Source organism: Neofelis nebulosa, chromosome 15 (assembly GCF_028018385.1).
Source record: "Neofelis nebulosa isolate mNeoNeb1 chromosome 15, mNeoNeb1.pri, whole genome shotgun sequence".
Taxonomy (NCBI): domain Eukaryota; kingdom Metazoa; phylum Chordata; class Mammalia; order Carnivora; family Felidae; genus Neofelis; species Neofelis nebulosa.
Window position 1 is genome coordinate 60,819,600 of NC_080796.1, and position 27,616 is coordinate 60,847,215.

General features: G+C 39.0%; 1 protein-coding gene across 20 annotated transcripts in view; it reads right to left on the minus strand.

The window, feature by feature from the left end:
• Positions 1-27,616, minus strand: part of ESRRG (estrogen related receptor gamma) — a 630,244-nt gene that overhangs the window by 219,058 nt on the left and 383,570 nt on the right. Inside the window, exon 1 of one of the 20 annotated variants that reach the window (XM_058701231.1) lies at positions 9,960-10,258. The exons of 16 other annotated variants lie outside the window; for them this stretch is intronic. Coding sequence is in view for 3 of the 4 variants with exons in the window: in XM_058701215.1 (XP_058557198.1) it covers positions 9,964-10,019 (56 nt within the window). In the remaining variant the exon portion in view is untranslated. Of the gene's footprint in view, positions 1-1,361; positions 1,462-9,959; positions 10,259-27,616 lie in introns of those variants that run through there. 3 more of the 20 variants (XM_058701215.1, XM_058701216.1, XM_058701217.1) reach the window with 3 other exon arrangements.

A 27,616-nucleotide genomic window follows, 5' to 3' on the forward strand; every position in this document is an offset into this window, starting at 1 on the left:
GCACTATCATTTATCAAATCTGAATACACCAAATTATTTGTAGGCGTCACATTACAAAGAAGAGAAGAGGGTTGAGCTGGTCAAGTTAATGGTTTATATTAAGAGCAAAACCAATACCCCTCTCTTTTTAAGGGGAGGTGCTTTAAAATGGGCTGTGGCTTGGGCAGATATGTTCCTCCTCTCGCTAAAGTATCCTAAGTTTACAATTAATCTCGTTCCGGTCCCGAGAAAAAATAAGATTTCTTACCCAGGGCTTTGCTGTTTGAGTACAAGTGGCATAAACTTACACATGCCCTAACTTACTGAATAACAGCACGCTAGCATTTTACAAGTCTGATAAGCTAAGTTTCAAATGCCTGTCTCCCATCTGCTGGAAAACAAGGGGACTTGTCTGACACAGGCCATAACTGCATCTTCTAACATCAGAAATGATGTTTAATAGAATTGGAGTGGAAAAAGGGATACTTAATTTCTCCTGAGAACGTACAGCATAGATGCACCTGCTTATCAAAGAAGCTGCTGTTGAGGCTGAAGGTTCCTTTATCAACATATTCACCTGTAATTTAGTCGAGGTAATAAATCCTTCTATTCATTATGGCACACTCAAAAGCACCCCTACTATTTAACTGGAATGAAAAAAGGCACAGAGTGTCTAAAACATTTACTTTTGCTAATGTAAAAGTGTTGGCATTTTACTTCATTCCCGATAAGCTGGTGCCAGTGGTGGTGATTATTCTTTTCTTATTCAAAGCCTATCAGCATTTCGAAAAGCTCTCTCAATCTTATCAGGTGTATGAACAGCACAGTTACTGAAAACAGTTTGTACTGCTCCTCTCCAAGCTATCCGATAAACCCCCCACTAACTAACTGCATTTACACACACTCACACAGAAGTTGTGTCTTCCACGCCCTGTAGCCAGATTCCAGTGTGCCAGGGATTTTTGTGCTGGGACATTAACTTAACAAAAATGTCAGCAGTGAGTGCCCCAAACTGACAACAATCAAGAAAACACCATAAAAGCACTCAACTAGAATGTACAACAAACAGAAACACCGAGGAAACAAAGATGGAAAGTTGGAGGCAATCTCTTTGGAACTAGAGAGGGGGTTAACATACTGTGTATGCAGATACAGACGAATATCACGTACTTACCTTTTAGCAAAGTAAGTCATCCTTTAGCACAACAGATGAATAGAAACAGAAATTCTAAGAGAAAATATTGCTGCAAGTGAGAGGGTTGAGGGATGTTTTTAGGAACTAAGCAGGCATTTCCCCCACATTTCGGGTTATCTCAGTGTGAAGGCAGAGAGGTTCCATAACGTAAGCAAAGTAAGACAATAGACAATATCACCGAACTTACCCCATAAACTGGAGACAAGATAGAAAGCAAGGCTGTCACATATGGTGACCACATTCTCAGGACAGATTTTCCAATCATTAAAACCCTCATAAATGCTCTAGACATTAAACTTTTGTTCACTATAAGGAAATAAAAAAAATACAATTTGAGTGTTTAACCTCTTAGTATTTTTCTCATTCTTCAGACTTAACCAACTGAACAGTTCCATACAAAGGTACGAGGAAGGAATCATCATCCAGGCTAACACAAGTAGATGATCCGCTCTCCATTTCTATCTATTAAAAAATGCTTATACCAGTTCATGGTTCGTACGAATTGAGAGACATACCTAATCATTTATGGGTAGCTCTTTGGAGCATGAAAGACAACAATGACATTTATAGAACATAAGAGAAATCTAAAACGTACTTGAACAACTGAGTAATGGATCTCAGACCCTGGGAAAGAATGTCTGCTTGGGCTTCTGTGCATAAATTGTCCATTTGTTCCTCACCTCCCTTTGCGGAATGGCTAGGAAAGAACAGAAAAAGGCGGCCACATGCTCCCACCTGAGCCCAACTCCTGATGCTGTCTAGACTCCAAGAATAGAATGAGCCTTTCCTTAGATGTGTAGAGCAATAAGATGAATTAGTCAAGTATGTAGTTCAGTACAATTCAGCTGATGGTTGCTTTTCCATCTGTGACACTATGATCCCATGACTGATGAGGCAGGTCTCATTTAAGTCTATGGATAAAAGGATGCTTCTGTCATTTACCGGCCCCAGCACCAACTGTATACAGTCGCTTTCTCATAGGAAACAGATGGAATTCTCGTCAACCATATGCATCGTTCCCTTTCTATGGTCATGGGCAGTTGGTTACAGGTATAATATTCCCCCTCAAAATATCAGGTCTGTTTTAATAGATTAGTGATGATGAAGAAAGCATTTAACTTCTGGAGAAGTTAAAGTTCTATGATCATTTGGAATTATGGAGGGCAAAGGGCAATCGATTGAACAACCTCACATTTGAATTTTTTTCTCTAAATAAGTACATTGGTCTCTATAATTTTTCATATCACTCGCTATTTTTGGTAACTCTGGATATAATTTTAGACACTCTTTTCAAAGCAAAAACATTCCTATAAATATAAAATGTAACAGTATTATCATAACTGCCTTGGGGGAACAAAAACCTTTTAAAGCATTTAAACTCACATTATATTAAAAGCAAAGTAAACATATTTATTGAATGTGTCTTCTATTTAAATTCTCAAAAGCCATTATCAATAAGTAAAATTCTTCCTAGAATTAATGAAAAAGGAATTTTCATGTACAAGGAGAACATTCTGATCATGGAGGAGAAAGAAATTAATATGCTTCTATTTTCTTTGCGTAAGTTCTTTTTAAACTTTCATGTTTTGCATTTTGAATAAGGCATAAGAAAAGAAAGCACAAGATTTTTTTTCTCAGAAAACGTATGCACAGTGCAACAAAAAGAGATGTCCCTTGTTCAAGATGGATTGCCCAGGCTCCTTCTGACCCTCCACTTCTTCAAGTCTTTATTTACTTCACACAGAGGAGCAACTGAGGTTCGCCACTTCAGAGACTTTTAAAAAAATAAATCCCTTTGTTACTTCCACAAAAGCAGAAAGATCTGAACAAGTTCAAGTTATACTCCTTTTTTGTGTGTGTATGCAAAACTCATGATTATCAATGCTGTCTGCATTCCCATAAAGTTTTAAAGAGAAGGAAGCAAGCAAGCTGGTTTTCATTACACTCCTATTAGCCATCCATCTCTGGTATAATATGAGAATTTATCGGTAGCTTCCCTTTTATTTAGTAGGAGAAGGTGTATGAGGAAGCAAAGTCAAATTGACACATTTGTGATATGCCTGACAGCCTTCAGTATGCCCAGTATTAATTTGTTTTCTTTGGCTAGGTAAGTGTTGCCAAAGCATATTACACATAATGTGTACTTCCAATCAAAATGATGAAAAGTATATATGCAGTTTTGTTTCACTCAAAGAAACATGAGAATGCACAGAAGAATGTATATGACAAAGACTGCCTTTCATAATTAAAATGTAAATTTAGTTTCAAGTTCCCTTTTTTTTTTTTTTTTTTTACAATGTAATCTAATCTTAGGTAGGCTGTCCATGAGTTTAACACTGTAAGTATTAAATAGATTCTAAGTGCCAGAGCCACGGCCATAGATTGCATTTCTAATGGTCAGTGCTGAATGTTACATATCTATATTCAAATGCACAGAGAGATCTATGCCAGGATATTGAAATGGACTTTAATTGACCAGTGAGAAGTCAATTTATTTAAAACTGCACCTTTTCTTTTAATGCTCTGCCCTAGTGAGCTCTCTTCCAAATATACATTCATTGCCATAAATTATGATGGCATAACATTTGAAGGAATCAAAACATAAAAAGCACGTTTCCTCCAAACATTTTAAAAAAATGTTTAATTAAAAAGGGGAATGGATACATGCATGTGCCCCGCATGCACGCAGACACACACACACACACACACACACACACCACAAAATTGAAATCCTTTCAATTTGATGGTTTTGTATAATTTGCTAGAATTTGGAAAAATATTGAGAAATATTGTCCAAATCAGGAAAAAGAAACACCTGGCACTTCTGTAAAGAAAAAGTAGAGAGGAAAGATGTGTTTGCTAAAACTCTGAATGGAAATTATTTTTAGCAGCTGAGGTTTGCTGGATCGTAGAAAGTAGAAGTCTAAAATGAACTGGAAACCAGAATAAGATGCCAGGTAAATCCTTCCAAAGGCAAAGCCTGTCACTTATCACCCTCAGATAATAAAGAAACTAACTTGGGTCTGATGGACTGGCATAAAGAAACAGCAAGATTTAAAAATAAAATAAAATAAAAACAACCAAACATTAAATGGGCTCAAGGGTTATACATACAAGTAAAGGTAGGAAATGAATCTGGGAATTTAAACAAGAATATAAATAAGAACAAGAATTAAAATAGAAAGTGCAGTTAGGTAAATGTTCTCTCTCAACACTCATTCCTATTTACTAAGCAAAACCACAGGTCTCTAAACTTACCTCTTAGAGTAAAATTCAAAAATACCAAAATCTGTGATGTACTTTAGAGAAATGTAACGCTTATTAGTCTTCTATAGTGGCTTTCAGCAAGAAAAAGAATAAGAAAGTGACATATTTATGTAATGCAGACAAATAAAAGTCCTCTTTTGCATTTATTTGGGAGCTATCATGTTTACATTCAGATATATCTGTCAAGCCTCTGTATAAAAAAAGAATGCAGCCAAGATCTGATTCAAAACTATTTCTTGGATATGGGCCCACACCATTAAATTATGTCTTTAATATTAGTAGCTTATTTCCTATTTTACAAATTATTTATGATTACTAGATATTGAATTTAGGAATGATCACAGTTAGAAAATTCATGAAATCAGAAACTAATTTACTTATTAGGTTACCTGTTACCTGTGTTTCTACACAGTTCAACCAATTCAGTTTAAAATCGGGACCTGGCAAATACCTGAAATCCTAGCTCCAGGTTAAAATCATGCCTGGCAAATTTAGCTGGCAACTAATTGGTTAGAAAAATACTTGAGATTCACTTTGTCATATAAAGGTATTATGAACACTCTTAGCAGCATATCTCTATTCTACGCATATACGTCTCCCCTTATAGGTCCGTACTTCACGTTCATACCATACAGGCAAACACACACATGTGTGCATGCTACCGACTGCTTTGGATTTTAAAGTGCCGTATGTGTATTTGTGTATTGGTAACTGTATAGACCGTGTACACGCATACACACATGGCTATGAAAATAATCCATAGCAAAACACATAAAATGCAATAAGAAGAATGTCAAGCAGCAGAGATGCCTGGTGTCATCCCTGCACTATCAAATATACACATAAGTATGATTGGAGAAAGAGAACCTAAATATTTCACTGTCAGAGAATGTAGAGAACTGCAATTCATTTCTATCTCCTGTGCTTTAGGACAATGACAATTTAATACAAGGCCAGTGGATGTAAAAGAGATAAAAACTGAACACACTGGGCCAGTGTAATCAAAGATTTTCTCCAGAGAGCTGGCTAGGGCCGGAGCTCATATGCACTTATAACAGATCAACGTTGTATTGTTTCTCTCTTCCATGAATTTGCGATGAAGCAAAATTTCAAGCAAAGCTTATCTACTGCAATGACTTTAAAGTTCTGTCGAAACACCTCAAATGCTCTCCTCTTATTTCAATGCTTAATAGGTGGTTCTAGAAAGTTTATTTGCTATTCATTGGTTTGACAGAAATCACTGCTATCAATTGCCACTTGTATGACAAAGTATCAACCATAAGCAGGGGTTTTAATTTGTTTTATGAAATCACATAAGCAAAACCTTCAGGGCTGCGCAGCACTTTAAAAGTAAAACAAAGAAATCTTTTCTTTAGTCACTAGGCTAAAACAAATGTTGAGGAATTTTTCACAAGTGATACGGACTTGAGACTGGGAATTATGCCTACCTTCCAAAAGCAGGGTCTCTTCTTTGTCTATAGTTCTTGCAGGAGTAAGGTATTGTGAAAGTATTGTTAAATAGACTCATAGAGAAGTTACCTGCCCTCTTTGATGAATAGCACCATGTATCTAAAATTAATTGCAAAAGTATGGCCCAGCTAATGAGATGGTCCTTATCTTTTCTCAGCAAAGGAAGCACAAGTATTTTTCTGCTGGCTCAATATTTTATAAAAATGCCTAAAGTGTTATTAACTAACTAAAAATCTGATTAAAAGACCTCAAAGACACAAATTATCGTAAATTCTAAAACCTGGAAAACCTGGAGGTAAGCCTGATTTCCTATATTATTTCCTTTTTAAACCTTAATTTCTTTTCTTTTTTACTTTGAAAAGAAAACCAAAAAAAATCTTTTCTTCAGCTTCTATTAGCAATTTTAAAAGCTGAATTATAATATCCTTTTTTATAAGATGGTCAGTATATATTACAGGTCAGATTAAATCAAAGAAATATATCAAAGGCCGTCAATTTAGAATTAAAAAAAAAAAAGAACAATGATACCTTATTGGGGGGAAAACACTGGAAAAATGATCATCCATGCAAGAGAATTAATGGATATCCACAAGGGCTTTGCTAATAACATGGGTTAATTACCGCTGCAACACTAGGCTCAGTAAATAAAGCAGCAGTGCCATAAACACATTAAGATGAGAAACCATCACTATAAGAACCAGCCAACACTATCACCCTTGCCTCTGCCCAGGAAAGGGAAAGCTGTATTCCAGCCCTTTCTGTAAAAGGAGGATTTCTAAACTTACCACCAAATGTATATAAGGTAATACATAAATGCACTGACACAAAGGGCTGGTGAAACATGGGGGGCCCATCATTTCCTCACCACTCCCATTCAATATTTATTCCATTAACTCAGGGACACCTATTTTTGCTTATTCCTAGGAGAAAAATCATATGTTACATAATACACACTGTCTGGACATAGTTTGGGATATGTACAGTGGTTATTATATTTTCAGAAAAACAGAATTGATCTGTTCTCTTTAGTGCTGTGATGGGCAAGGTTATAAGACTCTCCAGTCACCCCTAAGTGCAAGCTAGTTGTCACTTCCAGCAATTTACAAAGAAATCATCTGAAAACCCCACCTACACCCCCTACCTTTAAGGCTGCAGGTGTTTTCAACAGATTTACAGAATAAAAACAGGAGGAAAAGTAGTATGAGCTCCAAGTCTGGAGTTTAGATATTCTTTCTTAGAAAAATAAACTTAAAGTATCTGTTCATAGTTCTCAAATAATATCATATCTAAAGTGACTTAGGCAAGCTCCTCTTAAAAAAAAATCGTATCTGCTCTGATTTAGGCTTTTTGTTGTTGTTGTTACTGTATACATTTTTCCTTCCTGCCTATTTTTATCTCATATATTTTGACATTCTAGTATTACTTTTGGATAGTTGTGTTTCAGTCTGCCTTAGCTTTTAACAAGGAGAGATGAGGCCAAGGGAAAAAAAAAAAAATCAAAACCCTGACACAGAAAGAGTGGACCATACAAAATAAAACTTGTTTAGCTCCAAACAGGTATTTCCAAACACAAATCTGTTTCATTTGCAATGCCTGGATTTCAACCATCAGGCTGAATTCACTAAACTGTTCCCTCCTCGCCTTGCCTGTTTTCGAGTGTTTCAATTGCCTTTCCTTCTTCCAACAGCTGTGACAACTGTTAAAACAGTCAGTAAAATTAAGTCCGCTCTATAATCCTGTAGTCAATGTTACATTTTAATCAGAGGTTGAAAGGGATTCATGTGATGAGCACACTCATTTAGAATGATTAGACGGACACATATGTCAAAATGAGCAGATATATTATTTTCATCTATTTATGCTATCAGTTATTACTGCTATTAAATGTGAAACAAGCTTTCAAGTATTATGCTCTTTAATGTGCTGGCACATTTCCTAAAATAAAAAACACATAGTTAGAGGTTAACATTTTAGGCTCTCCTAATGGTGGTCAATAAATTGTATGAATCTTTTTCAACAGCCTCCAAAACAGAAATTGTCTAATATTTTCCTCTGAAACTGCATAACTCTGGTTTCATTTCTGCGTATACACACACGTGATAGGGTTTAACCCAGTACAATTACTATGAATATTAATAGCATGTATAAATTCTGTGGTTTATTAATTGAGACAGAGAGGCAGATGCGTTGCTTAGCATTAGATCTTTCTGTCTGTCCAGTGAACCACGTAACCATCAGAACTGCATCCAGACAATAAATCTGTATTTTTTAAAGATGACTTTTAATTGAGCCAAAAAGAAAGCTAGTTTGAATCTTGCGCCAAAGCCAAAAGGACATGTGCCCTGATTTCATTTAAATGCATCTGCTTTAAGAGGCTTATCTAAACTAATTATTCAAATTAGCTATAAGAAGTTAAATTCAAGAAAACTACTTTAAAAAGAAGCTTCTGGGGGATTTTTAGAGTTTGTTTTGTTTATTTATTTATGGGAGAAAGTTCAGAATCTGGGTGAGCTTGGATAACGCCTCCTTCCTGAGAAGACATTTAGACTCGCCGATTCTACAGCCCAGGTGCACCAACCTTCAGACTACACTTGGGTGGGCAGTCCTACCTTTGTTTGTTTTTCATTTTTATTTTCACACAATTTAAGGTTGTTTCTTGCTTCGAGTGTTTCAAAGTGTAGCAGGCACAACCTTCCAATCTTTCAGTTCCTCCCTACGTCCATCTCTTGGAGAATATACCTTGCGTGAGTGTGTATGTGAGTGTGTGCGTGTGTGTGCATGCACGTGCGAGTGTGCATACACATCTACGCACACAGTCACACTCATACAGACACGAGCAGGCACTAAGACTGCAAATCACTTTTCATCTCTGACTTAATTACAAAGCAATGCAATATGCAGTCACTAAGGACAGCTAGTGGACATCTACCTATAATGCACTACCTCGTCTTCGAGAGTTTTAGATTTTCTTCACAATCTATAGAGAGATGTTTGCCAAGAGCACTCTTTTCAGAATTATAACAGTTGGTATTACTGTAATGTGAAAGCAAAGCAATATAACTGACTCAACAGAAAGATGATCCAGTGACAGCTCCCGGGGTATACTAATATTTTATCTTAACAGTGCGTTGAAATTAAGTTTATGACCTACTCGTTTACTCAAGAATGCCTAATTTACTTGTCCTACCCCCCATACGCTTCTCCCCCACCTCTAGGGTTCCAAATACATATATATACCCATATGCATAAAGATATTCATAAATACGAATTAAACTGCATGTAAGAACAAAAGTACTTTTCTCTATTTTCTGGACATGAAGCATGGCACAAATCCACAATCTGAACATCGTCTATTCAAGGGGAAATTTTAAAAGTCACTAGTGTTTCTTCTTTAGTTTTTTCTCCCCTTAAATATTTATAATGTGTGAAAATCTCATGTTACTTAATGGACTGATTTGTCAGTTAAGTGCCGACTTAACGCTAACCATGCAAATAACATTATTCTAGCCCTGAATTGCATAGGGCTAGTTTTTAAATTGTTCTCTGAAGGAGAATTAGTAAATGTGCAATTTTGCCTCTAACTCTGTGCGGTAAGAAATGACAGGGAGCTGAAAATATCTGTCAAACTGCAAATACATAAGAGGCACTCAATAGTATAAATCATTTTGAATATTGTATTTTAAAACATCTTTCCTTGGGAAAATGGGTCCTAGTAAAAGATGCATTTTAACAGTTCACTAAGCATTTGTGCCAAGTGCCTATTCTTAGCACCTGAATAAGAAGTGACTGTCACACAGCTGTTTTACTGACAGTCACTGAGCTTTGCCTCAAAGGTAACATTGTAGTCAGAGAACAATTCTCGACTTACTGAATTAGGAGATCACCCTCAACACAAAAGGCACAAGACAGACACAAACAAGCACTCGTGCACACAAAATACCCAGGGCATTACCTGAATCAGTGTGCAAAGATACATTCCGTCCACACACTCACACACCCCCTACGCGCACCCCCACGACGAGTTTTAAAAAAGGAAAGAAAAAGGTACCTACTCTTCCTCGTAGTGCAGGGAAAAAGATTCAGGAAGGCAAAGTTCTACCGAATCCATGTGCGACCGGCAACCATTATTTGTGCACCCCAGCTATAAATCAAAGTTTCCTTGACAAAGCACAGTGCAATTAACACAAATGTTCTCCTAGTGACAAGCCTATAGGCACAGCCAGTTGGGACCAAAGCTCTCACACTCTCCTAATCAAGGACTTAAAGCCCCGATTGGAGCTTATTAATATGAAGTAGGGCTTTACATATGCAGTCCCACCGGCCCAGCCGCGCAGCCGATTGGGGGGCCTCTGCCCAATCAGGAGGGAGGCGACGGGAGACTGCACGGAGCGAGCGGAGCCAGGCAGGTAGGCAGGGTGCAGAGAACCGAGGGGACTGAGAACCGGCGGTGGGAGAGAAAAAGGGAGCGGCGACGCTAGCGATCGAAACGCTCCCAGCAGATAACTGCTTTCCTCCCCCCCTTTCCGTCTGTCTTTCTTTCTTTCTCTGGGAAGCTACAAAAGAAACATAACTAACTTAACTCTCTAAGCACTGGAGGGATTTGTCTTTGGTTTCTAACCTAAGACCTACTTTGCCTTGAAAAGAAGAACTCACGCACACTCTCAGTTAATTTGGGAAAGGATTCCGCGGAAGGTAGAGAATTAAGTTTGTCCTGCCGTTGTGTGTGTTTTCAACCCCTGGGGGCTGCTTCGCCTTTAGTGCTGTACTTTCCCATTTATTCGTAATCGCGTCTTTTCCTGCTTTCCTGATACATACTGGGCATTTTAAAAATCAAAGGCATTCTTCCAAATTGTTCGGGCATGTGAACCCCTGGGATCGTCATCTCCGAGGCGGAATGCAGTTTTGCACAACTACAGAAGAGGAAATAGTGCATCAGTGCCATTTGAGGGAATGCTCATGCAAATTATAAGTGTAATAAACATTTCTTTACCTCCTGCCTCCCTACATACAGATATACAATGCATAGCTTTTCAACTGCAGGACAGATTGGCTTCTCCAGTTACAGGGGTGGGGGTCTCAGGGCTGTAGGGGGAAATAGTGCATTAAATCCATCTCTGCACTTTACAAAATAAACACTGCATTTGGCGGGGGGGGGGGGGGGGGGCGGGGGGTATGGAGAGCATTACTACACAGTGCACTAAAAGTGTTCTTAATCATATACTTATTTCAATACAAGCTTCCAAACTGGGAGGCATATACAAATATATGATTTTACCCAAAACATCAGTTTCCAAATAAAATGCAGTGTGCGTATTTGTGTCTATACATAACACACTCTGAATGCTTTAAAAAAATCAACCCAGAAGCATTTTGTAAATCATCACAGAGTCTGGCCACTTACAGATGATAATTTAGGAAACTAAGAATTCTCAATCAAAAGTGCTGTTTTCTTTCTTTCTTTTCTTTTTCTTTTTTTTTTTTTTAACGTGGTGTAAGAAGAGAAAGGTATTTTTCCTTCAATAATGTGTAAGGTGTTTTAGTTTCCGTAGAACAAAGAGTTTTCTTAGGTCCTGCTTTAAACCACAGTCTATTTTATACAACCAAATGTATTGGAATAGATACCGGCTATCTTATGACAAACTGCTACCTTATGGAGATTGGAAGACCCACATTTTGATACAATTCAGCTCTACTGCTACCAACCTTTTGTGCCGTAAGTGTTCTATGATATAAATAGTATAATCTTTGAGATCAAAATAAATTAGTTCAGATATTTGGTGTGAGTTGAAGTCACTAAATCAGAACTCAACTCCCTCTCTCAACCCTTTCAAATTTTCTAGGTCTTTAAAAAAGAAAACACACTAAAATAGAACAGCCACATTAAAATTCAGAATGTAAAAATGACAGACATGATTTGGTCCCCCCCCAGAAGAAAGCAATTTCCCTGCCATGTATTTAGCCATATCTAAGATATGGGTCTGATTCCTTTTATTTGTGGGCTAAATTCATACAAGTTTTTAGATGAGAACTCACATAGCAAAAACTGTGCCTGAGAATACTGTATAAAAGCAGGTAGTAAAAGCTTAATTACCAGTAGCATTATGCTGTCTATATTGTTAAATGTGAACTCTGCAATTAAGATGTAAATTTGGTTGTGAGCAGTGAATTAAAAGAGCTTTGAGATGTAGAAGAAAATCCAAGCATTCTGCAGACACCAGGAAAAAAAAAAAAAAAAGAAAAAAGATTGGTCTATTCAATCTAAAATGAGACATGTAATCATTTTATAATTAAAAAAATAAATAAAAAGGCATTTGAAATAGAAACATGATTTTTCTAAAATACAATAAAAAATATGGAAGCTGCATTAGAAAGAAAGAAAAACATCTTTGGTTCAAAGATTACGATCTTCATTTCTGAACAAACTAAAATTCTCAGGGTAATTGATAGATCCAGTTGTACACATTTTTAAATAATATACCAAAAAAAAAGTTTCTTATATTTTTTTCTCAAGACTTTTTCTTTTTAAATAAAGATTATTTAATGTTATTTAATGCACTCAACCCATCTTAAAGTACTTAACACATTCAGATTTTGCACCTGTGCAGAATCCTGTACTGTATTTGGTTTCTTTGCATTATCATGCTGTGACAGAACCTGTTTATTACTCCTTTGAAATGGCTTCTTAAAGACAAGATTTGTAGTTAATTATTTACCGATGGACCTTAAGTCACCACATTTCATAGGAGTTAACTTGTACTTCCTGGAATTTTCTTATTTCCCTTTGGGTACTTATTTGCCCAATTATGAACCATTTGATTTCATTGGTACATATTTTAAACATATTTAGACTTTTCCATGTGTAGGTCTTTGCTTTGCTCACAGAGAAACATGCACAAACATCCGGTGTATAGTCCCCACTGATCTTTCACTCACCATATTTCATCAATGCAAGATACAGTGTCCACTGAGCTAGCTGCTTTCTGAATTGCCAGAAGTATACGAGTGTATGTACACACACGGATCTGGATGCTTCCCTTTGGGAATAGAGTGTTACCTTTACAAGTCAAGGACCTAAGATTACACCTACTGTCTTGAATCCAGTTTAACCAATTTAAAATTTAAAATAATATCTACTGCACTAAACTTGCGAAACGGCTCCCAGAATATTTTATGAACACACAGCTTAGTCATCTCAAGAATCTTCCCCAGCCACAGTTGTCTCACCTTGAAGGGGGAAACAGTGGATAATCACAGGAAACAAACACATCATGAGCAAAACTGAGCATAAACCTTTAGAATCTCAACTACAAAGGATACGAGGAGAAAAATGAAACAAACATAGATAAACAGCCTAGAATAAACACATATTGCTAATCAGGCAATACACTTCACAATCTTACCACAAGGAGTCTACCCAAAGCAGGATACATGGAACTAAATAAAAGGACCTCTTAGGACTATTTCACACAGAGTATTAATAAATTAGTTAATATCCATCTATTATGCATCAGGCCCTGGGTCGGCGCATAGTTTCAATCTCTTTTTCCTTAAACAGTACGGTCAGAAATATCCAAACAACTTCATCCTTAGGCCCTGACTCATGCACAGACACCAGCAGAAAATATACTTCATTTCCATTTCAAAAAAACAGACCGGCAACCAGCAAAACTCACCTGCCAACAAAAGGTAGCTTCCTGTGTTCTATACCGGAAGTTTTACTGTGTTTTAGTCAGAATCATTTCCTAAAACATTCCAACAATGAATCCTTACGTTGCTAAAAGATGATGAGAAATGTTCATTCTTGCCATTATTGCATGTTAATAGCTATATTTAGTTCCCATCTTCCTTTTGCGAAAAGTAACAGGACTAATCTGTATTAAAATGTCTATAGTCGTCATGCTATTTCTGAAGCAAATTTGATTTTATACTGCACATTGGTCATCTGTTAAATATTTAAAACTAAACAAGGCCTAACAAATTTAGATTTGCAAATGGCCTTACAATCTACCTTTGTGGATCTTTCCTCAAGACCATGAAACCTTTAAAAAGCTGCTTAACTTTTTGAACCATCTTCCCTGCTGGCTTTGATAGACTATGTATAGGATAATGTACCATACTGCAAAAAGCAAGCCAAGACTGTTAAAACCTGCTATCTTTCACTCTGAAGGAAAACCCACCGTGAACATCCCTGGGAAAAGAACACTGATGGGCAAGCAAGAGGCTTAGATAGGAGGATCCCCTCTGCCCTGCTCAGGACTTGGGTGGCCTTGAGCGGGTCCACCTCATTTGTCTCCCCCTACTTTGCTCATCTGTGCTTCGGGAATTCTCTTACGTTGTAAACCTGCTTCAGCACGTACCTTTCCCACGGGGAACAGGAAGACTCCTTTTCGGAATCAGCATGACCACTTTATATCACTACCCAACCGCTATCAATTCATCATACCTCATTTTCTGTTGCCTTTCATTTCTAGGGCACAGGCTTTGATATTTAAATTATTGTCTCGATTGGCAAGAAGCAATCATTTCTACGGAAAGTGATCACTTCCACAGAAGCACTAATAAAAACCTTTCCTTTTGACAGACCTCTTGTCCTATAAATCCATCCCCTTCCCAAATTACCAAGTCCATGTGAAGAGCCCATTCTCTGGGGAGCAATTACCTCACCTCCATAACCCACCAAACACTTCCCAGTGTTTGTGAAAGTGGGGGAAAAAAAAGAATCAAAGGAAGAGAAACTGATGGAGGCAATTTGGTTTCTGTTTAATTAATTCGGGATTATTTTACTTTCATTTTGTCAAGCTAATGATATACATGGTAAAATATCAGGAAAAAAATAAATTATAAAGTACAGTAGCTCCAATGGGAAAAAGTGACTTTAGTTATGCTGTATTGCCAACATACGTACCCTGGTAAAATACCAAACGCATTTTATAGTATCCTATGAGCCTTCCGTAATCTGCATGGCATGTATTTACAGAGCCATAGTTAACATTTTCAGATTATACATTAATAAATGAGTTGCAGTTATATTCTTTCCTGAATGTTAAGCACCATGAGCTAAATGCAGAAAACATTCAAGGTCAATGTCCCGTTTTAGACCTTTTCAGGCGGCTGTAATATTATGATAATCAAGCTTAAAATATTCCTATAGAAAGAGTAAATTAGCCTTTTCACTTGAAAGATGATTATGATAAACAATAAACCTAAGAGAGGACAAAATCCCTATTTTTAAAAGCCATAAATTGTTGACTCAATCATGTGTGTGATAGTGTTGTCCAAAATAAAGGGTAGCTTAACTCTGAGAGGAAGGGGGAGGGGGGCGGTACTGGAAACCAAGAGCAAAGGGGAAGTGGAACAAATATGACAGATTTTAGAATAAAGGAATACTTGCTTTGGTGCCAGTACAACGATCAAATTATCCACCTTAACCTCCCCATTCAGTATCTAGTCAAAGTTAAAAATGTATACAGCCATGAAACATCAAAAAAGCATCAAGTGTGTTTTTCCTGACCTATAAGACTGTTCAACACTCTGTGAGAGTTCTCCTTTCCTGTTGCTTCCTTTAACCCCTTTGTCCAAATTTTCGAAGGACCACTTAAAAAAAAGGGGGGGGGGAGCTATATAGCATCTGGTGTCCATATAAACAGGCTTAGAGGCTATTACGTTACGGTCTTTCTTATGTTAGAACTGTCTGACGCACTCTTTAAGGCTCCTTTTTATAAATGAACACATTTAGGGGCGCCTGGGTGGCTCAGTCGGTTAAGCATCGACTTCGGCTCAGGTCACGATCTCAAGGTTCGTGAGTTCGAGCGCTGCGTCGGGCTATGTGCTGTCAGCTCGGAGCCTGGAGCCTGCTTCAGATTCTGTGTGTGTGTCTCTCTCTGCCCTTCCCCTGCTCACACTCTGTCTCTCTCTCAGAAATAAATAAAACATTTAAAAGAATTAAAAAATATATATAAATGAACACATTTGATAGAAACCTGCTTCCCCTAAGCAAGGCAAATTAATTAGGGGTGTGTGTATGTGTGTCTCATCCCCGGCAGAAGTCAGCAGACCGTGGAAGGCCTCAGTGCCGGCTCTGGAGGCAGGCCTTGGGCTTGGAGTTCAAATATGAGGGATGAGGCTTTGGCCTAGGGTCATGCCACCCATCTGACTCTCAGTTTCCTCTGCTATTAAATGGGAATAACAGTAAGAACAATCTGGTAAAATCGTCATGGGGATTAACAGAGTTTAAAGTAATTTAGCACCGCGTCTGGTCCTCTTTGGGAGGGACCGTATGACCCGATGGGCCAAGACATTGTGACTTGTGCCAGGTGCCCTCACTTAATAATTTACAGTACTCCCTCCTTACACTCTCCAGAGTGCCTCAGTTTGGATAATAAATTTTACTGTCATCCTACACATAGTGAGCCTCCCATAAATGTTAGCCATGTTATTTTTAAGTCTCACTAAATAAAAGAAGGGATCTAAAGAAATGGCAATGTCAGCTCATGTGGCCTTCATCCTTGACTCGGAGTTCAAGGTGCTTAATACAGAAAAGTTTTCCCCCAGTGAAAAGAGCAGTAACGTTTGCCCTAAGAGGATATGAACTGCTTGCTGGCATACGCGCATAGATTGGCGCAGTATAATGAGGGGGACGAAAGATTTCCCCCTTAAAGCTAACCATTGTGTTTTGCGCATGAGTCTGAAGAAGACAGATCTGGGAAAGTTAAGTGATTCCGCTGACTCTCCACAGCATTCAGTGGTGCATTGTTTACCAGAAAGAAGGGGAGAGAGAAAGTGTACCCTTTCTCTCCCTTTAAGACATTCTTCCACATCCCTCTACCCTAGCGGTTCAGTCAATAATGCTGTTGATTTTATTACTATCCGGAGCACAAGCTCATTCACCCAGGAGCTCCTTTGATCAGATATTCCAAGAACTCAATTTCTTCACAAGGCTTTGCTCTTGTTACATTGAATGGCCACTAATCTATGGCAGAACACAAAGTCTGGGCAACAGGGAATTACAGACAGGGAAAGACCACAGGGATTATGAGTCCAACTTGGTTACCTCGCAGGTGAGAAAATAAGGCTCAGAGTGGCTAAGAGTCTTAACCCAGGTTTCACACCCAGGTAGTAGAAAGGCTCATATTAGAAAAGATTACATGTCTCCCCTTTCCAGCGCTTTCTTAGTAACAAGCTCTTAATGTTAATCTCACAGTCGTTGACAACACTCCAGTGCAAGGGTCTCCAGCTGAGACAGGAGCCCTCGGAGGACAAAGGTCCGAAGTAAGAGCCAAGGGACATCACATCCCAAGAGATAAATACCCAAGTGTATACCAAATTGTCTTTCACTTTCTCCAAAAGCTTAGAAAGACAAAAAGACTCATATATTTAAAAAGCCGTGGGGATGAACTGGTAGAGATAAATTCTCTCTTTTCTCTCCGGGTATTTACTTGTCCTTTCCCGAAGCCATTTGGCCTATCATTTCCTTTAGAGATACAGTTTTTATTAAGTGGCCACTCCTTTCCCACCTTAACCCCTCCCCAACTGTCATGTGTGAGGCTGCACCAGTTCTGAGGGTCTCCCCAAAGCCAGCAAGGGAACTCAGGAACTACTCCCGTCAATGTTACAGAAATACAATGAGGATGTCTTGAATGAGTGAGTGGATGAGTGAATGAATGACCAATATTGTTACTTGGTTTACTGCTGCCGAATGTAAAGATTTTAATTCGGTTAAATTATTAGAGCAATGTAATAGAAAATTTTAAACGATAAGATGATATAAAAAAATCAGAAGTCAGTGGAGAGGAGGGAGCTGGTAGAAAGAGACAAAAGAGAAGGAAAAAAAAAAATGAGAGGACAAGATTTGCTGTTCTAAAGTGCTCCTGTCCTTCCCTAATTAGTCTTCTGAGAGATCACATTCTTCCTCTTTTTTCTTTTTTCTGTTTTCCAAATATTCATACTAAGGACTAGATAAGGAAAAACAATATTAAAACAATGCTGCCACATCAGTACTTAAATCTATGACCCTCACCAGGGTAACATGAAAACATTTTCTCATTTAACCTGACAGCGAGGCTTTAAAAATCACCATATCCCAGATATGTCCTGAAAACAAATCCTTTTTTTTTTTTTATAAAAGTGTTCAAAAATAGCTCTTGTATACAACACAAAAATCTCTATATTAAGGATTCCAGGGTCTCCTTGGTTAAATGTTGACAAGGCTCCCTTGAAGGATGGCCATATAGCTCCATTTCTACACGGCATTATGCTGGAACAGCACTGAATACTGAACACTTTCAGAAAGGAGGTGGATCTCTCTTCTTATGGGAGAGGAAGAAGGGAATTAATCAGCAGAAAAAGACAAAGGTCTTGGCTTTAGGCCACTCTCTTCCTCTCTTTACTGCCTGTAATTCTTTAACCAAGTCCTGCATATTCTGTTTGGTGGTTTCATTCCAAGAGCAAGACACCGGATGAGAACACATCACATCAGGGAGAGCCAAAAACATTTCTAGAAAACCATAGTTTGGATGCAAAAGAGAGTGAGGCAAAGAATTCCCTCCCCATTTCCCTGGTAGATTAAAATAACAGGAATGGTGATGGGGGAGGGGACATGAGGACAATAGTCACTCTGAAATCCTGGGGGCTCTTATCTCACCTGTGGTTTGTCACTGCACAGCCATTTGTGTCAGGAGCCCTATCCAATCAAACTTTGTGTTACAGAAAAGCAAATAACATAATTAAAGACCCCAGTTTTTTAGAGTTCAGTTACCACTTGAATTAGAACACTAAATAAATCAAAGACAATTTTCATCAGGGAGAAGAGAAAAGAAACAGATTAATTCACCCTTGGAGAAATTGAAACATTAAACAAAGAAGTAAAATTTAACAAAGGAAGCAGATTTTTCAAACTTTACATTTTTAAAATATAACCAGGTAAAGAAGTATAGCTGTAAATTATAATTTTTTAATTGTAGTTAATATCTAGAATATCTAATATTTTTGCTATAATTGAACATCAACAAAGCAGTTTCACACGTGCTTCTTTTGTTCCTCACAATAACCTGGTGAGGCAGGAAGAAACTCTATTATTATTATTCCCACTGTGTAGATGACAAAACTGAGGGCCAAGAGTTTATTTCATTGCCCAAAGACATTCAGTTGTTAGGTTGCAAAGTCAGGACATGAATTTCTTGTTTTTTTAAATTCCACCTTTCTGGCACTTTTCATCACAAGCGGTTTCCCATAAATCTTGTTACATCCTCTTTAAAAGACACAGGAGTACAGAAAAGCAGGCACCAGTACACATTGTTGGTCACCAAAATACTCATTTTAGGCAAGTGAAAGAGCTGCTCCCACGAGCTGTATACTTTATCCCTCCCTTTCTTACTGCAGAAACACCTACGTATTGGACGCCCAGCCTGTACCCGGCCCTGTGTAAGTTTCCTGGGATAAACATATACCTTAGTAGTGAGAAAATAAAATGCAGAAAGAAAACCTGAGATCTCAATTTCCCTTCTCTATCACTGATTTCCCAGAAAAGTTCGGTGTAACTCTCTGTTAATCAGTTTCTCTTCCCTAAGTTTCAGAGTGATGTAGCTAAAGTCTAATTCTAGAATATCTAAGCCAAAGAACAAAGAGGCCTAAGGAGGAGCAAAACCATTCTTCATCATTTTTGTTTAATTAAATTAAATTTTAAAATAGACAGATTTGCCTGGAAATTTTCTAAAATTTTGTCATTCGTAAAAAAAAAAAACTGGAATTGGGGCACCTGGGTGGCTCAGTCGGTTAAGCGACTGACTCTTGATTTTAGCTCGGGTCATGATTTTATGGGGCTCATGGGATCAAGCCCTGAGTTGGGCTCTGTGCTGACAGAGAGGAGCCTGCTTGGGATTTTCTCCCCTCCCCCACTCTGCTCCTCCCCAGCTCATGTGCACTCACTCTCTCAAAATAAATAAATTAACTTTAAAAAAAACACTAAAAACTATAATCAACTCATATAACGTAAGAGCTTTATAAACATCAGTGTTATCTTCAGGACTGATTTCATCTCTCCAATCTTTCCAGAAGGCTGTAGAAGGGGCCTGCACCGCATACTGCCAGGTGTCTTAGTCCTGGCTATATTATGGCTAGGAAGATCTTGAAGGAAACATGGCTACATTTTGTTTTCTCTATTAGCAAAGATGATTAAATGAGACAGTATTAGCTTTAATGGGCTCTTTCTGTGGTCACAGCCTCCCAGTTTGGCCCCCCCATCGGCCTCATTTCCATCGATTGAGCAGTCAGTCCTATTCAATTATTCAATCCCAATCAATATTTTGAGATGTACCGTATGTAAATGTAAACATTTTGTTTATTTCTACTGGACTTAATTCATGTGCTCTTACTGCGTGAGAAAGTTACATATTTATAAATAAACCATGTGGAATTGCAAAGAAAGTATTCCTTTCTTTGTAATTCTGGCTGTCACTTAGCTAAAATGCTTAGCAACAAAATTTACAAAGTACACAGAACACCCTTCGGATCCTTGGAGGCTAACTGAAATGTCTGTTCTTCTGTAAGCCCTTTCCAGGGGTCCCCAGGCTGAATCAGTGGCTCTCTCCTCTGTGTCCCATAATGCTGTGCACCATCGACATGCTTTATCTGGTTTGTATCATAGTAGGTTGTACTTTCTCTGTGTTCTCCATTTTGTAAACTTTTTTCTAAGTTTATTTATTTATTTTGAGAGAGACAGAGAGACAGAGAGAGATAGAAGGAGAAAGAGAGAATCCCAAGCAGGTTCCACACTGTCAGCACAGAGCCCCATGTGGTAGCTTGAAACCCACAAACCATGAGATCATGACGTGGCCATAGTTGAATGCTTTACCTACTGAACCACCTGGGCACCCTTCCATTTAGTAAAGTTCTTGATGGCTTTTAATCATCTGTCCAGTACCTAGCACTGTAATTTGGACATTTTAGACTCAATAAGTATTTGCCCAGGAAATTGCTGATTTTGCCCCAAATCATTGCATTCATGCTGCTTGATTTTTTTGTAAATGAGTTTCAGTGTTTCTCTGAAGAAATCTTGTCAGTATTTTAATGGGGCTAATATATTCACTCCTTAAGAATTAACTACTCACTAAATAAAACTGTACTTAGACTTACGAGAAAAGAAGCGTTGTTATTTTTATATTTCCCTCCCATCCCCGCACCCCTGCCCCATGAATTAGGAGAAAATGTTGACTGTGTTTTTCAGTATTCATTTTATTCTTTTTTTGTATTTATTTAAAAATTCTTTTTTAATGTTTATTTACTTTTGAGAGAGACAGCGACAGAGTGGGGGAGGGACAGAGAGAGAGGGAGACACAGAATCTGAAACAGGCTCCAAGCTGTCAGCACACAGCCCGACTGGGGCTCCAACTTGGGAATGGGAGCTGAAGTCAGCCGCTTAACTGACTGGGCCACCCAGGGGCCCCCAGTATTCATTTTATTCTTAAGAAGAGATTGCATAGTGATAGCAAAACCCTCTCCTGTCCCTACCCTTGCCATAGGAGAGAACCTCTAGACAAATGTTTACTAGTTTTGAATCATATTTTAAGTTGTATTCATAAATAAATCTACATCCTTAGGTGGCCCTGACTGGTGTCAGGTAACTGAATGATTTACTTAAGACCTTGGTTTTCTGGGTCATCAACTCCTCTCTTCTTAAGAGAATAGAAAGGAAAATGCCTAAGTGGCAGTTTACAACACATTAATGAGTAGCCTTTCTAGACTGTATCATTCATCCCAAATCTGATGCTTCTGAAGAGTTAAACAATATTTTAACACAAATATTTATCCCCTCAAATTAACATCCACCTGACTTTTAGGGTAAGAGGAAAAAAAAAATCATTGAAGTTCCCCAATCTTGCCCAGAGACGTGAGATATGGTAGAAAAAAATGCTTGGGAAGCAACAGTTCTCGGGCATCTGTGACCTTGGCCATAGCATTCCACCTCATTGGGCATCAGTGAAGAATGGGATGGGACTAGTGCAGTAGTTCTCAAAGTGTGCGGCCCAGATTAGCAGACTGTGCAGCAACCGGAGGCCGGTTAGAAATGCAAATTCTCAGGCCCCACAGGTTGGAGCTCAGAGGCTGGAGCCAGCAATCTGTTTTAATGACCACTGGAAGAGATTCTGACACTCCCCAAAGTGTGAGAACTGCTAGGGTAGAGGATCACTAGTTCTTTTGCTCTAAAATTCTTCAGCAGCGCCATCAGGAACACATGCAGCTTCTATTATAACAAATAGCTCAGAATTCACTTTGTTATTCACTGACTGCCATCCAGATTTTCTAAACTTCATGTTTCAATGCACTGAGTCTTATGAGTCAAGTCCTACAACAACAAAAGCCTAAATAAACAAGCAAACAAACTGCCTTCCACTACTAGGGCTGATCCAAGGACAGGAATGTGGTTCTTGCACTTTTAGAAAACTCTAAATCCAGTGCTTTGGTTTCTCTTCATGTATGCTCACTTGTTTTCACTCAGCTTGTCCTGATTCAAGATCTGAAGGAAAAACCTGAAAATCCTGAGGGACAGATATGGTGCCCAGAAGAGCTGCAGACAACCGGAAGACAGACAACCAACCCGGAAGAGCTGGTTCCCTCCTTGTTTTGAGGCTGGCTTCTACCATTCCTTAGCTGGTGGGCTGGTGCATGGACAGACCTCTTCTATGTGCCTGTTTCCTCATTTTTAGCAAGGTGATGATTCTAACCGCATGTTGTTATTAAGAGGATTAAATGAAATGCTCTATACGGCAGTGGTTTCAACCTTTGAAAAACCGTGATCCCCAGGCTGCACCTCAGCCAATTAATTTATAATCTCCAGCATCAGGAGTTTTTAAATCTCCCCAGGTAAATTCAATATGCTGCCAAAATTGAGACTTGAGAACCACTGGTAAATTGCTTACCACAGGACCCGGAATCATTATGTTACCATTACTGAATCATATAAAGGAAATATAAGTAATAGCATGACCATGGTATTGGAAAACCTAGTTTCAATTCTGGCTTTTCGACTTGTTGACTTTGTGATCTTGGGCAAGTACCTAAATTGTTTTGAATTGGCGTTACCATCTGTTAAGAACAACAATCGGGGCACCTGGGTGTTTCAGTCGGTTGAACTTCCACTCTTGATTTCGGCCAAGGTCATAATCTCACAAACCGTGAGATCGAGTCCCCGTGTGGGACTCTGTGCGGACAATACGGAGCCTGCCTGGGATTCTCTTTCTTCCTCTCTCTTTGCCCCACCCTCCCTCATGCTCTCTCTCTCTCTCAAAATAAATAAACTAAAAAAAAAAAAAAAAAAGAACAATCACACTAATATAACACTGTATGTTACCTATACTGAAATTGAAATTAAAAAAAGAACAATAGTTAACAAGAGGGAAGAGAGGATAAAAAAAATAGTCCTGCTTTACTTTATCAGGAATTTACAAAAACAAATGAGATCATGTAAATCCAAGCTGACTGTGAATTACGCAAATATAAGGAAAGATCATTCTTACGTATAGTCTATAAAAACTATTTCTAACCTGCAGAAATGTCAGTGGCCCTTGTTCTAAGTCTGGTCACTAAAAGCAAGTGACTTCTAGACCTTCCCTAGTCCTGCTGATGAGGCACCAATTTTTTGTTGTTGAGGCCATGCTATTGTCCTAAAGCCCAACAGTAATCACAGAATGAGATCATCTGGCTCCACAGTGGAATCGCAAGGAGACTTTTTAAAACTGTAGAATCCTCGGTCTCTCCCCAGTTCACTGGGTCAGAATCTCTGAGAGTGGCAGCCACACAGTTGTATTTGGGGGAAGAGGTCCGCTGGCGATTTCAAACCACAGCCCATGTTGCAAAAGACAGGAAAAAAGTGGGGAAGTTGAGCGTGACCTCACATAGCTTAAGTCAACCCGGAAAGGATTCTGGGCCTCGGCTTTCATGCGATGCTGTCATGTGTGATGCTGATGTCATGCCAAGGTGCCAGATTTTCATGGATCCATCAGGTTATGATATTTAACTAAAACAAGTACAATATTTTCAAGCATCAAGGAGAAAAAAGTGACCCACACAATGTTTTCACTGGGTTGCTGGGTATAATTTAAAAGGATGTTCTGGGGCACCTGGGGGGCTCAGTTGGTTAAGCATCTGACTTCGGCTCAGGTCATGATCTCATGGTTCATGAGTTTGAGCCCCACATCAGGCTTTGTGCTAACAGCTCAGAGCCTGGAGCCTGCTTCAGAATCTGTGTCTCCCTCTCTCTCTCTGCCCCTCCCCCACTCATGCTCTGTCTCTCTCTCTCAAAAAAATAAACATTAAAAAACAAAAAAGTATGTTCTAACACTGTGCTTCAGAATAAAAATGGATGTGAAATGGTTAAATAAAATATGAATAGGGGTATCATAAACAATAAAATTTAGTTGCTTTTCATTTTCTTCCTTATATTCTTACACATTGTTTGAAAGGTTTTACAACCAATGGTGATTATGTCTCTAAGAGATAATAAATGAAATTGAGAGCGTGTGTTGGGGGTGGGGGGTGGGTAGTGCTGAATGGAGATAACCAGATGCCAGATCTGAGAGAGAGGGAAAAAAAAAAAATCAGCTCACTTGTAAGTAAAAAATTCTAGAACTTTCAAACTCCTGGCAGATTCCTGAACACTCATGCCTGCATTTCATTTTTCTCTGCTTTTCCCTGTTCCTTCTGCTTAGCAAAATCCTACTTATCCTTAATACTTAGTTCAACTGGGGGGTCAGGGAGACTTCTTGTAGGACAGAGACCCAGAATCTTCTATCGTCGCCACTAACCAAACGCTATTGACGTTTTCCTCTTAGTTGTCTGATTCTCCCAGGACTCTAAGCTTCTTGAGAATAAAACTGTGTCCTGTTCATCTTTATAAATAATCCCAGCTCTTAGGACAAGTGCACAAAAGGTGATCTCCAAAGACTCATTAAACTGAACTAAAAAGCTGCCTGGCTGTGGGAAACAGAAAGGAATTCCTAAAGAGGCAAGAATAAGATGTCATGCAATTATAGCTTTATTTTTTTAATAACACTTAGCAAAGAAGATCCCTGTACACAAACTGTCTTCCATGATCTTCGGGACTTGCTACTTGAGGTTAGGTGACACGGCTGCCAGGGACCCTTGCCCAGTGGATTTAATGGCAGGTGCTTTGAAATGCTAACGTCTGATTCTCTAGGGGCTGTCACAGAGAGTCCGTAGCACCGCTTCTCCAAGGGAAGCGTCAGTATTACCTGGAAACTGTTCACGTCAATTCTCAGGGCTCACCTGGAGAAACCCAGGGTGGTGGGGCCCAGCAATCTGCATCTTATCAAATCTTCCAGGTGATTTTAATGCACGCTCAAGTTGGAGACCCACTGATCCAAACGAAAGGATTGAGGAGAAAAATGAAAAAAACAATCTCTGTGTTCAACTTCTTTTCAAAGTCGATTTCCCTACTATGGCTCTTCTATATCCGCGGAAACCCAAACTGATGAGCAGGTGTTCCAGAACAGGCCGAGACGCAGCAAAACCTACAATTCCCACCTCTGGCCCCTCGGGAGAATGAGGTTTAATGCAAATGACAAACCTGTCTCTTTTCTATAGTCCATCCAGACAGACGCTTTCATTCGTCACTATTTTCCCTGCAGATTGTCTTGTAAATGTGGCCACGGCCACATCTGAAGTCCCGAGTCTGACTCCTGACCTCCGGAATGTTAGCCCCTTTCCTGCTGAACAACAACCCCTTGGATCACTGACTTGCTATTATTTTATGCTTAATAGGCCTGATCTGTGCAATATTTTTTATCAGGCTACAGTCCTATCTCTAAATTCTCTATTTTGAATGAATACCGATTTTGTGACATGAAGTCTGCTATATAATGAAATGCAAACAATGAAAAGGCTAAATCAGTTTACAAAAAATCTATTTGTCAAACAGTGTGGAGATGTTCCCAATTTAGTCTGGGCAGTTCATGCAGCTCTTGATAAGGGAGTTAAAATGTGGCTGTTCACCGAATGAAAATAAAGGCATCTGCACCACAGATACATTTTCCTTTCAAAAGTCTTTGTTGTAACTTGTAGCTAATTAAATGCCCTTACACAAGAGACATACACACACAGCAAAATCGGAGAATTTTCTTACAAGGGAGCGAGGGTTAAGAGAAGAGAGCAATTCTGGCTTCCCACATACCGTTCCTCATATTACATTTACATTTCTATACAGCTTCATCAGCCTGACAAAAAAGCACAAGGGGAGGCCTTTTTTGTTCAATTTTGGATTTAGAGAGATTTCTAAGCCCTGCAAAGGAATGTACTTAACATTATAAAAAAGAAGGAGGAGGAAATGGTAGCCCTGTCTTAGATGCTTGAGGAAAAATAATGCTTTCCACACACCTTTCTGTAAAGCCAACAGAGTAACTAAAAAATTATCAACAACTTAAAGGGTTCAAATATTTATTCGTAACCATCTTCCTCGCTCCCAGAGATTATTTGCAGGCCAAGGTGTTCTGTATTAAACTTGACATTTATTGGAATGGCTTTGAATTTACCATGTCACATTTATCAACATAAGGTTTTTTTTTTTTAATTTTTTTTCAACGTTTTTTATTTATTTTTGGGACAGAGAGAGACAGAGCATGAACGGGGAAGGGGCAGAGAGAGAGGGAGACACACAGAATTGGAAACAGGCTCCAGGCTCCGAGCCATCAGCCCAGAGCCTGACGCGGGGCTCGAACTCACAGACCGCGAGATCGTGACCTGGCTGAAGTCGGACGCTTAACCGACTGCGCCACCCAGGCGCCCCTCAACATAAGGTTTTATATATATTGACATTCCTTAATTTTTCCACGTTCTGAATTAACTTTCCATTGGGCAGATTTTAAAGTGTTAGTTTTCAGCTGGAATTTTAAAAAAACATCTTAATGTTTTTATTTTTTGAGAGACAGAGAGAGGGAGCCAGCTCAAGTGGGGGAGGGGCAAAAAGAGAGGGAGAGCGAGAAATCCCAAGCAGACTCTGCCAACTGTCAGTGCACAGCCCGCAGTGGGGCTCGAACCCACAAACCACGTGACCATGACCTGAGCCGAAATCAGGAGTCAGACGCTGAACCGCCTGAGACACCCATGCGCCCCTCAGTTGGAAGTTTTTTAATCATATAAGAAACTGATTCTCCACTGTAACTTGCATTGACTTATCACAGCCCCTAACCCGTGTCTCTGCTCTTTTTCCACAATCCTGTCTCCACACGGGAGGACTGTCCAATGTAACAAAATCACATTGGCTAAGCAAAACAGAACGTGTGTAAAGGGAGAGCCATTCCTAGAGAACTAAAAGCTCTCTGAGGTCAGTGCAGTTTATAGTTACTTCTTCATACCTGTTCACCGTCCTGTGTCACTACACACCTGAACTCCCACGACCCTGTCCCAACATGCCCGCACATACCCACCTATGTCTTTTCCACCTGCAAACTCAGAAAGATCTCCTCCCTGGAAACACAGCATATCACACCATCCCTTTGTAGTCTCCTTTCCGTTCGTACCTAATTTTATTTCTCCCATTAAACTGGAAGCTCCTTGAAGGCAGGAACCCTGTCTTACTCATCTCTGAATTCTTGGAACACAGCTTAGGGCTGGACTGAGAGAAGATGTTCAATGACCGTTTACTAAACAAATTAATGAATGCAAGTATAGCGGGCACACAGGCACATACCTTGTGAG